The 15,659-nt window shown below is 43.8% G+C and overlaps 1 protein-coding gene across 3 annotated transcripts; it reads right to left on the bottom strand.

Annotated features, from left to right (window-relative positions):
- Positions 1-3,816: 3,816 nt before the first annotated feature.
- UQCC6 (ubiquinol-cytochrome c reductase complex assembly factor 6) lies at positions 3,817-12,672 on the bottom strand. Of its 3 annotated transcripts, none has more exons than XM_082739100.1 (3): positions 12,534-12,672; positions 12,043-12,162; positions 3,817-4,297 (listed from the first exon to the last, which is right to left on the bottom strand). In XM_082739100.1, exons 2-3 carry the CDS (start codon positions 12,148-12,150, stop codon positions 4,202-4,204), a joined length of 204 nt encoding a protein of 67 aa, XP_082595226.1. In that variant the 5' UTR covers positions 12,151-12,162; positions 12,534-12,672; the 3' UTR covers positions 3,817-4,201. The 3 variants fall into 3 exon arrangements, with proteins under 3 accessions (XP_082595226.1, XP_082595224.1, XP_082595225.1); XM_082739098.1 differs by having other exon boundaries at positions 12,522-12,646; XM_082739099.1 differs by lacking the exon at positions 12,534-12,672 and adding an exon at positions 12,430-12,526.
- Positions 12,673-15,659: the final 2,987 nt, after the last annotated feature.

Raw genomic sequence — 15,659 nt, 5'->3', positions numbered from 1 at the left:
TTACCATCAGACACACAGTATGTGAACCGTATTCTTTAAAAGTTTCAAGGTCAAAACCAAGGACAGAAATAGACTGAAGACCTGGCAACTAAGCGCACTCGTTGCCTGGATTAAACTGGTAAAATTTAGTCTGGAGTTCATAGTTCTTTGGTTTTGACCTATGGACCAGCATTCGTGAAAACAGGAAGGGACATGGGGCTCTTTGCTATCTGCAGTTTTCCTGTAAATCTAGAGCTATTCCAAGAGAAGGGTGTTTTTCAAAACACCCATTATTCTACAACAGGTAGATTGTAGATACTGAGTGATGATACTCATCAAGCAATCATTTAATTCCTTCTGAACTGTAGTTTTTATGGGAGAAATAGTTTTCTCTAGTTTCATTAATTGATAGTCATCTGAAATGGTAGTCTATTTTTTAACTGGCTTTGGTGGGAAAACCGGAGTTGTATATTCAGAGATCATGGAAATCAACTTTATGTACTATAAAGTTTTGTCAGGGACTAGATTTTCCTATTAATTTAGGACCCTTTTCTGGGCTTTTTGTATTTGTCTCTCTTATGTGTCCTCTCCCACCCACGCTATTTTTCTAGGCTTAGTTTGCAATGATCACTTTGAAAGCTAATTTAGTTGATTTTTAAAAATCTGTTTCCTTTCCTTTATAAGAAATAAAATGGGAGCTCAGTTATAAGGAAACTTGCTGTAAAGGTACAGCTTCCTTTCATGATACTATATTAGCCTTCAGTCATAATATTTGTTTCTAATTTTTTGGTCATCATAATTTTTAATTTTTAATAAAGACATAGAGAAAAGCCATCGAATTGCATTAAGTTAGTAGCATCTGGAACTTGCTCCTCATTATTCTCCCAATTACAGATTCTGAGTGTACACTTTTTCCAGCAGGAAGCTTGGAAAGCATCCTGTTCCCATAGTTTTGGGTAAAAACAGTAGATATGTCATATGCACCTTGCAAAACCACCGTTTGACCTAATTTAATGACCAAACACCTTGCAACTGGTCTATCTTGGGTGGTTTTTTCCCACAGCTCTATTAAGGAACACCTAGTACTACATTTAATTTTTGGTTTGTGTAAGTCACAGATTTGGTTCTCCAAGCTGCACTGAAATGGAGTTTAGTATACAGGCTATTTATTAAGGAATGCCCCTACATCAGCACGTGTGGAAGGAAAGGAACTGGGATGGAGCAGAGGGAGGGGAGAAGCAATGCAGGGCCAAAGAGCCCCAGTCAGCTCAGAGGGAAGGGAGCTAACAGGCCCCTCCAGAGTTGTGCTGAATGGCAGGAGGCGTGGCTCTGAGCAAGGCCACCCTTTAGCTGTTAAAGTCCCTGCAGAAGCCAAGACAACTGAAGGCTGCTCAGTGAGAAGCATCCAGTGCCTTTCCTCAGAGAATCTACTAATGCATTTCCAGGGCCACCACAATGCATATTTTGCACAATAGGGGTCAACTTCAGAAAAGGATACCTTGGTGAAAGTCACTTAGAATCAACAGAATCAGCATGTATTGAAAATGATGGCACTTCTACTTTCAGTATATTTTTAATAGCTAGAAAATCAGTTTTCCCCCTTCATAAAGCCATTGTCTTGTAGAAGTGGATTCAAATCATGACTTTTTCTCTCAATAGCCAGACCAATCACTCTGTACCTGTCAATGAAAGGTATGGGATAGGGAGGGGGAGTGAGTGACTTTAAAGTAGGGTTCACTGCATTGGACCATATGGTCCACCCAGGGCATGGGTGGGGACCTTCCCTGTGCACAAACTGGCCCCAAGGGGTCGATCCTTTCTTCTTCCAAAAGGTGAGCAACATCCCTAGCTCTTTATTCTGGAAAGTGTTGACGGGTCTCTCCTCACTGATAGCTACAAAATGCATTATCAAAGTTACCAGTTTTGTGTTCATATACTAAAATTAATGGAGAAATCGAATTTGAAAATGCTCATTGGCAGAGGGAAAAAAAAAATGCACCTAGTAAGTTCAACTGATGAAACTAGTTGAGAGTTAAAAAATGATTTTATTATTGATTTATATTAAAATCAATAAATTGATTTATTATCCTAAAACCCTTGGGAATTCATATTATTTGAGGGAGTTAGGCCCCAAAGTTAGAATTACTGAGCTTTGGAAACCATTTTTTAATTCCTTCAACCAAAAAAACAAAGGTAAACTTTTTCCAGCCTGATATAAAACTCTTGCAATTGGCTGTGGCAAGATTCACCATTTGTAAAGTATAGAATTTTAAAAATATGTTCAATTTCATTTTTTAATTAACATATAATGTATTATTTGTTTCAGGGGTAAAGTATAAAATTCTAAGAAAATAAGTATTCAGGGGTGCCTGAGTGGCTCAGTCAAGTGACTGACTCTTGGTTTCAACTCAGCTTATGATCTCAAGGTCCTGGGATCAAGCGCTGTATCAGGCTAGGTGCCTAACACGGAGTCTTCTTGCAACACTCTCTCTCCCTCTCCCTCTGCCCCTCCACCCTGCGCTTGCACACACACACACACACACACACACACACACACTCTCTCTCTCTCTCTCTCTCTCTCCCTAAAATGAAGAAATCTTTAAATTAAAAAAAAATAGAAAAAAGTATTCAATTAATGGCAGCTGTGAAATTTGCTCCAGAAAAAGTCTCATCACAAGGTCATGGTAAATACCAGCAAACAACCAGTCTCAACGCAAAGCTTTGTTCTCCAGCCTTCTCCCTGGAGTGAGCCACTGCTCCTCCATCATCAACAGAAAGACAGATCCTCCTCCTGTGTTGAAGAATTTGGTAAGGTACCAAATAACACAGCTGCAGAAAAGAAAGAGCTTGTATATAGACTAGAAATAAACCATTTCATTTAGTTGCTTTACACTGTTAAACCAAAAAGGGTATTTACTACGGCATATAAAACACAAACATGTTGTTTGCATTTCCGGTTTTAAGATTTCAACAATGACCCCAAAGATTTATGTGATGTAGCAATTGGCTAACTGGCTAAGAAGCAAGCCTACATCTTACCTTTAAGAACACAGAATTCTAAAAAACTTCTTTTGGAAAAATAGCCCTAAATGGAAAGCCAATTGCTCTATAAATTACTTTTGTCCTTTATTTATAGACTCAGAGAAAGACTTGAAATATTTTAGTTTCCGAGGGCTGCCATAACAAAGTATCACAAACCAGATGGCTTCAAACAACAGAAGTGTATTCTCTCAAGAGTTCTGGAGGGCAGAAATCTAAAATCCTGGTGTCAGCAGGACCATCCTCTGAGACTCTGGCTAGAACCCCCTCCTTGCCCCTTTCTGGCTCCTGGTGACGGCTCTCCAGCCCCGGCATTCCTGGCTTCCATGACTCCAATCTTCGATCTGTTGTCACACGGTGCTCTCCCTCTGTGTCTTTCTGTACATGGCATTTTCCTCTTATAAAGACATTAGATTAGATTAGGGACCCAGCCCAATGACCCGATCTTAACTTCATTTTATGTGCAGGACTCTATTTCCAAGTAAGGTCACAAAACAGGGACTGGGGGGGTGGGTAGGACTTCAACATCTTTGAGGAGAGGACACAATTCACCGAATGGCGAAGCTCATTTAAGCTTTTCATCTATTTTAAAATATATTTTCTAAGAATAACTACATGGAAACATGGTTTCTCAAATTTGGGGATGAAGAACTTATGACAGTCCGAGTGACATCTGCTATAATTTTGTTAAGTACACAGTTCCAAAAGAACTTCAAACTTTAAATATTTCAACTTAATTCAGTTTGGTACAAATAGCAGTGTCCAATTTTAGAGTAATATTAACTTCACACCGTAAGCTTTAATTGTCAATGACACTTTTATTATAGTTCATTTATAATTCCCATTTTTCATGACAGTCAAGCTTCCTCAGAGAAATAAACCAGAATTGTAAGAGCAGGAAACACTGTAAATATTCTTTCTCACATGATATTCAAGGCTAAGTATCTATTCCACCACATTAAAAAGGCTGATGATATACACTTTGGCAGTTTCCAAGAAACACTGGTCAATCCATTATTAAATCTCAGTGCAGCAGTTAACACCTGGGCACCTCCTCATGCCGTGAGGATCGCTTTAGGTGCTGAAAGACAACCCGGCTAACTCAATAAACTTTAAAAATACATATTTAATACTTATAATATTATTCATGGAGTTCTTGGCAGAGTTAAGTATTTTGAGGTTTCTATTGCTGAGAAATTTGAGGTTCGTGTTGTCTCTTTTTCAGTCCCAAAAGCTCCGTTTTGAGTTCTCCAGGCCTTGGTGGAATTTCAGGTATTGTCTATCAAAAAAGAAAAGAAAACAAAAAGGATAGATGCCAGGGCTGCCTTAGACTGTCATCCAGTGTGACCTGAAAGAAAGGAAAAAGGAAAAAAAAGGGGCACAAAAGTCCTTGTGCACTCAATGATGAATCCTTATTAGGAGAGCCTGCGGCCCACGTCAGTCCGTTTCTAACCCGATACTTACAGGACTCTACTGCCCAGGCTGTGTCTCCAGTATTGCGGGACTCACAAAGGGAGCGTTTAGATTAGTATTAACTGACAGATCACAAATCTTCTTTTTTCTAAAGATTTTTTTAATTTATTTGACAGACAGAGATCACAAGTAGGCAGAGAGGCAGGCAGAGAGGAGGAAGCAGGCTTCCGGCTGAGCAGAGTCCGATGTGAGGCTTGATCCCAGGACCCTGGGATCACAACCTGAGCCGAAGGCAGAGGCTTTAACGCACTAAGCCACCCAGGCGCCCAGATCACAAATCTTAATAAAGCTTTCCACAATCTGAAATTCATTCCTGCACTGTTTACTGAGTGTCTACCATGTGCCCGGCACAGAAAACAAGTATTAGGAATCAATTCGTTTTGAACCGATTTCAAATCAATTTGTTACTGTTCAAAAACAATAAGGGTCTAGGGCGCCTGGGTGGCTCTGTGGGTTAAACATCTGCCTTTGGCTCAGGTCATGATCCTGCGGACCTGGGATAGAGCTCTGCTATTATTCTTACGATGGAAGATTATTCTGTCCTAAAAGGAAATGAAGTACAGATATATTTGGCAATATGGGGCAAACCTAGAAAGCATGCAAAGGGAAAGAAACTGAGTCACAAAAGACCACATGTTATATGATTCCATTTAAATGAACCTGTGTACAAGAAGAAGGTGTGGACCTATGTTTTCATTTCTTTTGGGTATAAACCAAGATGTAGAATCACTAAGTCCTATGACTCTATGTTGAACTGTTTGAGGAACGGCCAGACTGTTTCCCAAAGCAGCTGTACCATTTTCCATTCCTAGCAGCCCTGTATGACGGTTCCAATTTCTCTGCATCCTCACTGACACCTGTCATGAGCTGTTTGGGTTTTCTTTAATTATAGCCATCACAGTGGTGATGAAATGGTATCTTATTGTGGTTTTGATTTGCATATCTCTGATGTGTAATGATGCTGAGCATTTTCTCATGTGCGTATTGTCTGAAAAGGTGACTTCTAACAAAGATCTACATCAAGGAGGATGAGAAAACCAGCCATGCGGCTAATCTAGGAGTGTTTCAGGCAGAAGGAACACAAATGCAGAGGACTTCAGGCAGAAATGTGCCCTCATGTGCACGGAAAAGCAAGGTGGTCAGCAGCGCTGGTATAAAGTATTCAATGAGAGGTCAGGAAGGGATGACGAGAGAGGAAAACCAGGTGTAGAGATGCACAGTCCCTGGAGAGTTCTGAGCAGAATGACATGATCTGACTCAAGCATAAAAAGAAGGGAGTGGGGGCACCTGGGTGGCTCAGTGGGTTGAAGACTCTGCCTTCAGCTTAGGTCGTGATCCTGGGGTCCTGGGATTGGGCCCCGCATCAGGCTCTCTGCTTAGCAGGGAGCCTGCTTCTTCCTCTCTCTCTCTCTGCCTGCCTCTCTGCCTACTTGTGATCTCTGTCTGTCAAATAAATAATTAAAAAAAAAAAAAGAAGACGGTGGCTTTGTTGAGAAAAGACTGCAGGGGAGCAAGGCAGGAAGGTAGAAACAGATCAGGGAGCCATCACAGAAACTGAGGTGAGAGGTGGCTGACTGTGGCTTGAACTGAGTAGTAGCAGCGAACGTGGTGAAAAGCAGTGAGATTCCAGATATAGTTTTCAGATCAAGCCAGTGGGATCTGCTATTATGTGTAGTAGGAGAGAGGCGTTAAAGAGGACTCCTGGGCTTTGGCCTGAACAACAAGCATGATGGAGTCACCATCCACAGGGACAGGCAAGGCTTCAAGATGAGCAGGTCTGCTGGAGAAAAGACCAGCAGCTCAGTTTGCAACATGCTCGCTGCACATGCAAGTGGAAATGTTTGTCATGATTCAGAGACATAGCTATTTTTTTTTTAAGATTTTATTTATTTATTTGTCAGAGAAAGAGCAGAAACAAGAGGAGTGGCAGGCAGGGAAGAAGCAGGTTCCCCGCTGAGCAGGGAGCTCGATAGGGCTCGATCCCAGGATCCTGGGATCCTGATCTGAGCCAAAGGCAGATGCTTAATGACTGAGCCACCCAGGCACCCCTAGAGGCATATCTATTTCTACCAGCTATCAGCTTACACGGTGAGGTCCTGAGGAAAGGGACCGCACCGTAATTTCCTCCTTATTTCTTACAACCCTATAGGATGCCCCTCATTATAAAAGGCAGGCAAAAAGACTGCTGAATGAATAAATCAACAGACTGTGCTCAGGACCCTTATAAGCTCATAAAATTGGAGAAATAAAATCTTTGCTCAGATTATTTTACATACAAGATTAGGGGCGCCTAGGTGGCTCAGCTGGTTAAGCATCTGCCTTTGGCTCAGGTCATGATCCCAGGGTCCTGGGCTCGAGTCCTACATCAGGCTCTCTGCTCAGCTGGTAGCCTGCTTCCTCCTCTCTGCCTGCCTCTCTGCCTACTTGTGATGTCCTATAGCACTTCAATCCCTGAAGTTCAAACACCTTGATCTAGTTCATTTTACTCTTTTATCTAACAACTAACTAATCCTAAAGAAATAAAATAGTTTAGGGGTGCCTGGGTGGCTCAGTGGGTTAAGCCGCTGCCTTTGGCTCAGGTCATGATCTCAGGGTCCTGGGATTGAGTCCCGCATCGGGCTCTCTGCTCAGCAGGGAGCCTGCTTCCCTCTCTCTCTCTTTGCCTGCCTCTCCGTGTACTTGTGATTTCTCTCTGTCAAATAAATAAACCTTAAAAAAAAAAAAAAGAAATAAAATAGTTTAGGAAAGAAAGTGGGGTTTGAGGTCAGGGTCACAGGAGAGGTAGGGAGCTAAGGGATGTGCTTCACAGCACAATTCTCATTTTGAAGTGGAAATGACCTTCTAAAAAATCAGTGATGGGGGGACACCTGAGGGGCTCAGTTGGTTAAGCGGCGGCCGCCTTCAGCTCAGGTCATGATTCCAGGGTTCTGGGATCGAGTACCCTATCGGGTCCTTGCTCAGCAGGGAGTCTGTCTCTCCCTCTGTCTGTCTGTCTCTCTCTCTGACAAATAAAATCGTTTTTAAAAAATCGGTGATGGGAACTAGAGCAAAAGCCAGAGTACCCTATCTGACAATTTCCTACCTTAAAACTAGTACTAGGATTTTGACATTCCCATCCCTTTAGTATAAGAATGAATGTAGCTTGCTTCACCTTCATTAAACTGTGTAAACTAATTAATGTAGAAGAGATGCTTTTCTCCCCAGGGTCACAAAAGGAAATTATATGAAGTCACAAAGCCCTATAAAATACAGTATACACCTGAAATTAATATAACCCTGTACGTTTACTAACTGGAATTAAAATTAAAAACTTTAAAAAATAATAAAAACATAAAATACAACAGCATGATTCAAATTTCTATAAAGTATATACAACTGCCCACTTACACACAGAGAGGCACACACTTGGAGAAATCTGAATTGCCAATACAGTACAAAGCATAAAATGACAATTCAATTTTTCTTTTTAAGGATTTTTTTTATCTATTTGAGAGAGAAGAATGAGTGAGAGAGAGAGAGCACGAGCACACAGAGGAAGAGAAAGGGAGAATGAGCCTCCCCGCTGAGCAGGAAGCCCAATTCAGGGCTTGATCCCAGGACCCCAGGATCGTGACCTGAGCCACAGAAAGCAGTTCAACCAACTGAGCCACACAGGTACCCTGACAAGTCTACTTTTATTAAAAGACATGAGTAAGGGACAGGCAGGGCCCGACAGGGAGAGATCGGTAGGGGGCTATGGGATCGGGCTCACAAAAATCCCCACAATGTGGAGATGGAAGGAAACCAGAGATAAAGGACACTCCAGACCACCCGAGGTGGGGAGTCGTTTCATGACAGTCTCCTGTGGTCAACAGAAAAAAACAGACCCTTAGGTAAGCCATTAAAGATTCTATCACTAGTTCTTAATCAGTAGTGATGCCTGTAGAGAAGGCAAAAAGATTTAAGCTCCCTGCTTAGCCTTCAAGAAAAAAAGCAACCCTAAAAGCCCTCAGTGCCAACCATATCGGGACCCCTCTCTCACTCCTGAGAGTTTTTTCTGTACTCTTGCTTAATAAAAACTCTATCACTTTACTCACTCTTTGTCCGTGAGATTCATTCTTCGACTCCATGAGACAAGAACCTAGCTCTCCTGCTTCAGAAAAAGAGCACTTTCATTTACTAAATACATTAAATATATAATCAATTTTTAAGACTAGTAAGTTTACTGACTCAAAGGTTAGCAATATCAACAGAGGTTCTAAATAGCAATTTGGGTATATATGGGTATGTCTGGAGACAACCAAAAATGAACACTTTAAAATGAGTCCTGGGACACCTGGGCAGCTCAATAAGTTAAGTGTCTGCTTTCAGCTCAGGTCATGATCCCAGGGTCCTGGGATGGAGTCCTGAGTGCTGTGTCGGGCTCCCTGCTTCTCACTCTGCCTGCCACTCCCCCTGCCTGTGCTGTCTCTCTCTCTAACAAATAAATAAATAAAATCTTAAAAATAAAATAAAATGAATCCTAAGGATGTGGTAAACAAAGACCAAGAAAAAATTAAATTTTCTTATTACCTATGGCCCACTGACAAGTCCTTGAAACAGGCAGTGTGACATTCCTCTAGGGATTCACCTGCTTTGATGTTACTACTTTGCTAAGGGCAAAAGGCAACCTTAGCCCTACCCCCAAGATCCTGTCAGTCTATTTTAACATATAAAAATTCAAACTTCCTTTATCCAAGATACATGTTAGCAATCATCCCCCAAGCATATGACCCACTGATATATAAACAAGGAGTCTCGTGACCGAGTTTTTACTAAGTAATAAATGACCTTTCCCTGACAATACCTAGCCCCATCAGGATCCTGGAAACTTGGTTTCCAAAATACCTGAGAGGCCTACGGTATCCCTAACCGCCTCCCAGCATGAAAGTACGTAACAGACCATTCCTCATGACCCAGTGCAGCTCTTCCTGCCCATGGATCCTGTATCCATGCTTTAATAAAACCACCTTTTTGCACCAAAGACATCTCAAGAATTCTTTCTTGGCCATTGGCTTCAAACCCTATCGTCTTTCCTACATCACTGAGACTGCATTTTTTGAGTAGGCCTTCAATATTAAGTAGATTATAAATTAAGGAAAAGAGGACCAGTAAAAGTAATGCAAAAGTAAATGGAGATGTGGGGTGCCTGTGGGTGAAGCCTCTGCTTTTGGCTCAGGTCATGATCTCAGGGTCCACCGCATCGGGCTTTCTGCTCAGGGAGAAGCCTGCTTCCCCCTCTCTCTTTGCCTGCCTCTATGCCTACTTGTGATCTCTCTCTGTGTTAAATAAATAAATAAAGTCTTTAAAAAAAGAAAAAAAAGTAAATGGAGATGCAAACGGAAGCGCAAGCAAAAGCACACTTTGTATTCCAGGACAGAACATCTGCCTTGAGTCCTTGCCTCCATTCTAATCCTGAGCAGCTTAGCTGGTCAACTAGAAAAGGCATCCTTAACGCTGCTCCCTTAAGACAGCACTGAGCTTTCACTCTAGGCAGCTGTCATGGTCGAGTCTGGACTCCACCCAGACCTTCTAGCTGTAAAGACTGAAAGACGCCAACAAAGGCCAGCAGTTGTTACAATAGTGACAGTCATTGCTAGAACAAGACCAAGAGACACAGTGAAAGAACATAAATTCCTTAAATGTTAATAAACCATCCAGCATCCTACATGTAGCCAGCCAGCCCTGGCCTTCAGAGCCCTACAGAGGTACCCCACTGCTGATATCTGTGCCCAATCAAGACCAAGCCTCTTCCCAAGGTCAAAGAAGCTGCTGGTAACAACCTTGCTGAGATGGGTGAATCAAAGGTCAATTTCCCAGGGGCAAATCACAGGTATTTCTTCCTTTGTAATGCCCTCTTGATGTCTATTCCTCAGGAGCTAGTGACTCAACTGCATTTCTGTGGAAGGTCCTTACACATTTTTGTCTCCACTAAGTAACCCTGACGCATCCCTATAACTCAAAAGAGAAGCAGTCCCTGCTGGTAAGAGCTACTTCAGCATTGTTTATACAAAAACAATTATTTGTTTGGTATTTAGATACCACCAAAATGTCCATAGGAGATTAAATAATACACGGAACATCCATATTATAAAATGCTATTCAATGATCAGAAAGAAAAAAAGCTGTTGATATAAACATGTGTCTGTTCATATAGATAATAACCAAAAGAAACAGGTTACAGAGAAATGTGTATATGAATTCCTATTTCCATGGGGGGAAACACCCTGTCCACTGTGCGTGTGTGTGTTTGTGTGCACGCAGGCGCATGTGTATCTCAACAATAGTAAAAGTCTGCAAGTACACGCCAACCAAAAAATGGTAGCTACTTGAGGGTAGCAGACTAGAGAAAGTTGGGTGGGGGGAGCCCTAGATTTTCACATTCCACTCTACATGCCTGAATTCAATCTGAATGTTTTACAAAGGTGCGGTACTACCTCATTAACAGGATCAAATAATAATAATAATAAAAGAAACACTGAACAGAAAGCTTGGGCTTCAAATCCCCAAGAAGCTATGAGACCCTGGGAAATCACCCTTGTCTTCTGAATCTCAGTTGCCCTGTCTGAAAACAAGAATAAACACCCCTATAACTTAGCTGACAGTAAGCTGAAATTAGAAAGACCAATGGATGGTTGTCTGTGTCACCCCTCCAGAGTCCAGGCAGGGATGACTGTTTCCACACTGTGCTCCAACCACTCTACTCACGCCTGTAGCAGAGCACCTAGCAACGTGCGTGTAACGATTTCCACTGCACTTTCCTTGCCTTCAGCTCTGCAAGACCGAAACTCCTCAAAAGCACCTCTAATTCCCAGTTCTAATTCAATGAATGCTTAAAATGCTAAAAAGTTCATTTAAATCTCCTCCTCCTTGAACTGCCTGTATTTCCTCGTCCTTCATTCATCAAATATTTATCAAGCATTTACTATATTCTAAGCTCTTTTCTAGGCTACTGAGATCAACGGTGAACCAGGAAGGCCCAGTCCCTTCACGGAGATTACATGCTGGTGGAGGAAACAAAGAACATGTAAACAGACAAAAGGAATAAAATACTTGCAAACTGTGACAAGTCCTCTAGGCCAACAAAGGACTGGGACAGAGTAACAGGAGGAGGAATCCTTTAGGAGCTGTCCAAAGCACTCTCACTGCTGGAGGAGGTATTTGAGCAGACTGACGTTTTCAAGTAGGAACCCGACCCAAGATCTGGGAGAAAAACATTCCAAGATGAGAAAAGTTAAGGCAATGAGATGGGGACAGGCCTTAAGAGTGTGGGAAACAGCAAGGAAACCGGGTGGCTGCAACAGTGGGAACAAGGGGTAAACGGTAGGAGATCAAGGCCGGCGGCAGCCAAGTGACTGGCTGTGTAAGACCCGTGAAAGAACAGGCCGGGCGTTGCTCTAACGGCAATGCAATGCCACCATCAGGCTCTACGCTCAGGGCAGATGGTCCTTCTAATTCCGTTTTAAGATCGCTTCCGCCGCTGGGAGAACGGAGCGGTCCAGGGGCCAGGAAGCAGGACCCTCCGGCACTCACCAGGTCCGGCCGGTAGTACCTGTGCACCACTTCGGCGCCGGCGCACATGCTCAGGAGGCTGGCCGCGAACATTTTCAGGTAGGTGGCCCAGGACACTCCCGCGGGCATGCTTAGGGGGTGCTGCACGGGGAGGAAAGGCGCGCAGTGTTACAGGGCTCCCAGGGCAGGACGAAACCGTGCCGGGAAACAGGGCACACGGCAGGGGCGGGACGGGGTCAGGACCCCCAGGTCGTCTCCCACCCCGCGCCCCGTGGGCTCACTTGGGACGCGAGGGCGCCGAGAGGCCGAGCGCCCGCGCGCAGCCTTCAGCCTTCCCCGGGCTCAATGTGGGGGCTGGGCCCGCGCAACTTAAGGGCAGCTCCTGCGCCGCAAGCGGAAGGCGCAGACCCTGTGGCTTCCCCGCGCCCTTTCAGACTCTAGCGGAACAAATGCACACCGCACTCCCCACCGGCCCTACAGGTGCGCCCGAGACCCCGTACCGCAGAACGCACTGGCGTAGGGCAGCGGGTCAAAGGGCGAGCGGAAGTGCGCGCCCGGGTCGCAGCAGACAACCTGCCGGCGGAACCGAAAGTACAGGGCCTGGGGGCCGCGCCGGGCCGGAAAGCCGGGGCTGTGCCGGCGCCCGCTCGGGCACGTGATCCCGGCCTTCTTGGGAAGCGTGGGCGGCTCTTTTTTTTTTTTTTTTCTTCTTCTCGTCCCCGCCCCCCACCCGCCTCCCCCAGTTCTCAGCGCTTTCCCAGCCTCAGGCGCTCGGTGCGCCCTTTACTGTCCCTGTAGGACTTCCTTGGCAGATGTCGAGTCTCGCAGCTGGCAGGACTCTTGCCTCGTGCGTCCTTTCACGCGCCCAAGGAAATTGCTGGCGTTTGCCACCTTTTAGGAGCGGGAGGAGACTGCACTCCGACTAGTGCTTCCCGGGAGTGCAGTTCGAGCGCTGTCCGTTCTCCTGCCGCCGCGGTTTTGGGGCCCGGGAACAGAGCCACACTCAGCCGGCTGGTCCTGCTGGTGCCGCTGGAATAAAAGAAAACGAAGTCGACCTTGTTTAATCTATGCGTGTATGGATGGATGGTGCTGTGACTAGGGATTTTTTGTTGAGAAAAAGCTAACTCAGGACTAAATTATGAAGGATTAGTGCTGTATGTATAACATGAATCATGCTACACTCACCTTTTAAACACTTTTATGGAGGTGTAGTTGACATCAACGACATATTTAAAATATATATATTGATGAGGTCTGACATGTGTACACCTGTGTAACCCTTACTACAAGCAAAATAATTAACATCTCTGTCATACCCAGTTTCTCTGTGCCGCTACTTCTGCCCATGTTGTCTCCTCTGGATCTGCTGTCACGATAGATAAATTTGCATCTTCTAGAATGTTATGTAAATGGAATTATACCATACACTATGTAGCATCTTGGTCCGGCTTATGTCATGCAATGCAATTATTTTGAGATTCATCCACATCGCTGCAGGCATTCACTTTTTACTGCATTCACTTTTTATTGCGGAGTATAATTGTAACACAATGGATGTATCCATTCACCTTTGGTGGACATTTTGGTTGTTTCTAGTTTGGGACTTAGAGGAATAAAGCTGTTATAAACAGTGAAACGTACTAAAAAGACTCCCATACGAGCCTGTAAACATATGCTTCCGTTTCTATTGAATACTTTCCTAGAAGTTGAACTGCTGCACCGTAGATGGGTGTATAATTTAAGAAACTGCCAAGATGTTTCCCAATGTAGGTATACAGTTCAAATTTCCAGCAGCAGTTTTGAGACTTCCAGTTCCTCTCCATCCTCTTCCTATACCTAGTCTGGTTAGTCTTTCTCATATTAGGCACTCTGGTAGGTTGGTAATAGTGTCTCATGACTAATGATGTTGAGAATACTGTTATAGGCTCGTATTTTCTTTGGTGAAGTATCTGTTCAATCTTTCATCCATTTTTTAATTGGTTTTTATTATTTTAATCATCTATATATTATGGATCTTTTATCAGATAGATTATGATCTGCAAATATTTTCTCCCAGTGTATAGCTTGTCTTTAATTTTTAATGATCTTTTGAAAAGCAGAACCCTCTAATTTTAACAAAGTCCAATTTTTAATTTCCTCTTTTATGGATTCTTTTGGTGTGCACCAGGTCACACCCCCATGAAACTGGCCCTGCCTGCCAGCCCCACATCAGGCTCCACACTAAGGGGAGTCTGCTTGAGATTCTCTCCCCGTCTCTCTGTCCTTCCCCCACCCCCCCCTCCCCGCACTCATGCACATGCTCTCTCTCTCAAATCAATAAATAAAACATTACAGGAAACTTTTCTGGACTATGATCCTGAGTGGTTGGAAAAACCAGAGAAAGAGAGCTAGAGAATGGGCTGTGTTCGCTCATTCAACAAATATTCAGCGGACACCCACCATGAGTCAGGTTCTGAACAGTACCTACTGATGGACAGAGCATCCATAAAAGTTCTGAAAAGTTGAAAAATATTGGAAGTTTCATTTCAGCAATGCATATAAAACAAATTAGTCATTCTGGATTTACTCACAGAAGCCCTTTCCTGGATCCCAGAATGAAGACACATGAAGCACGGAGCGATAGTCGTTCCCAGTCCATGTTACATTAGTGAGAAATAAATCTTGGTTGCTGTAAACCACTGAGATTGAAAGAGCCCTTCAACTACCTCCGTTCTGACCACAGTCTGTATTTTCTAAATGACTAAAATTTTCTTTCCAGTTTATCTCTTAACTCAGCTAAAGACTCAGCAGGTAATGCATCCCATGTTGGGAACTGAAAGTACCCCTCAAGCAATAGGGCAAGCAACACCTAGCAGGACTGACCTAGGGAGGACGATCAACCAGACCTTTATGGCCCACCTACACCTACCCACAGACCTTTGTTCCACATTCTCCCTAGATAAACCTAGAAGTATTTTCGGCGGTTTGGATACAGTCATTGGGACTTAGTCTGTCTTCCCAGTGTTGACTTCACTGAAATAAATTGTTTCACCACCATTTCTCTCTCTGCCTTTGGATTTTGTCAGTGGTATGTGACCAAATCTGGTCCCTCTGGGACTCCCGGAGCCAGGTGCTCTTGCACCTAGCGCCCCAGTAACAAGATTTTGTAGTCATTTGTTATTGCAGCCTAACTGGGAAAAATTAATACAGCAGCCATGTTTTTCATCATGCAAAACAGGAAAACAGAAAAGCCTATCTCCATTAAGAGTTTGTTTATTTACTTGCTTACTTATTTGAGAGAGAACATGAGCAGGGGCGGGAGTAGGGGGAGAAGCGGACTGCCCTCTGAGCAGGGAGGGGAGCCAGGGAGCCAGACCCAGGGCTCCATCCCAGGACCCTGGGATCAAGACCCCAACATCAGGCAGACACTTAACTGACTGAGCCACCCAGGCGCCCCTCCGGAAGGGTGAGCCAATAAAGTCCTTGTCAAACAGCAGTGACAACTTGAACACTAATGAAACAAAAAACATAAAACACAGTGGCTAGTCTGTAAGATAATAAGGGAGCCATGGTGCTTAAATGGCATCTATCATACACCTGAAAAATTATGTTCACATACACAAATTAAAGCAGACAGTGGCTCATGTAACGCTTTACAT

Source organism: Mustela nivalis, assembly GCF_964662115.1.
Source record: "Mustela nivalis genome assembly, chromosome: 7".
NCBI lineage: Eukaryota > Metazoa > Chordata > Mammalia > Carnivora > Mustelidae > Mustela > Mustela nivalis.
Note: the sequence above shows the minus strand (reverse complement) of the source record. Positions and strands in the feature narration are given on the sequence as shown.

Coding starts and splice junctions, on each gene's coding strand:
- UQCC6 (XM_082739100.1), bottom strand. CDS start 12,150: ATGCCCGCGGGAGTGTCCTGGGCCACCTACCTGAAAATGTTCGCGGCC. Junction 4,298..12,042: donor GGTACTACCGGCCGGACCTG/GTGAGTGCCGGA, acceptor CTTTTTTGATAG/ACAATACCTGAAATTCCACC.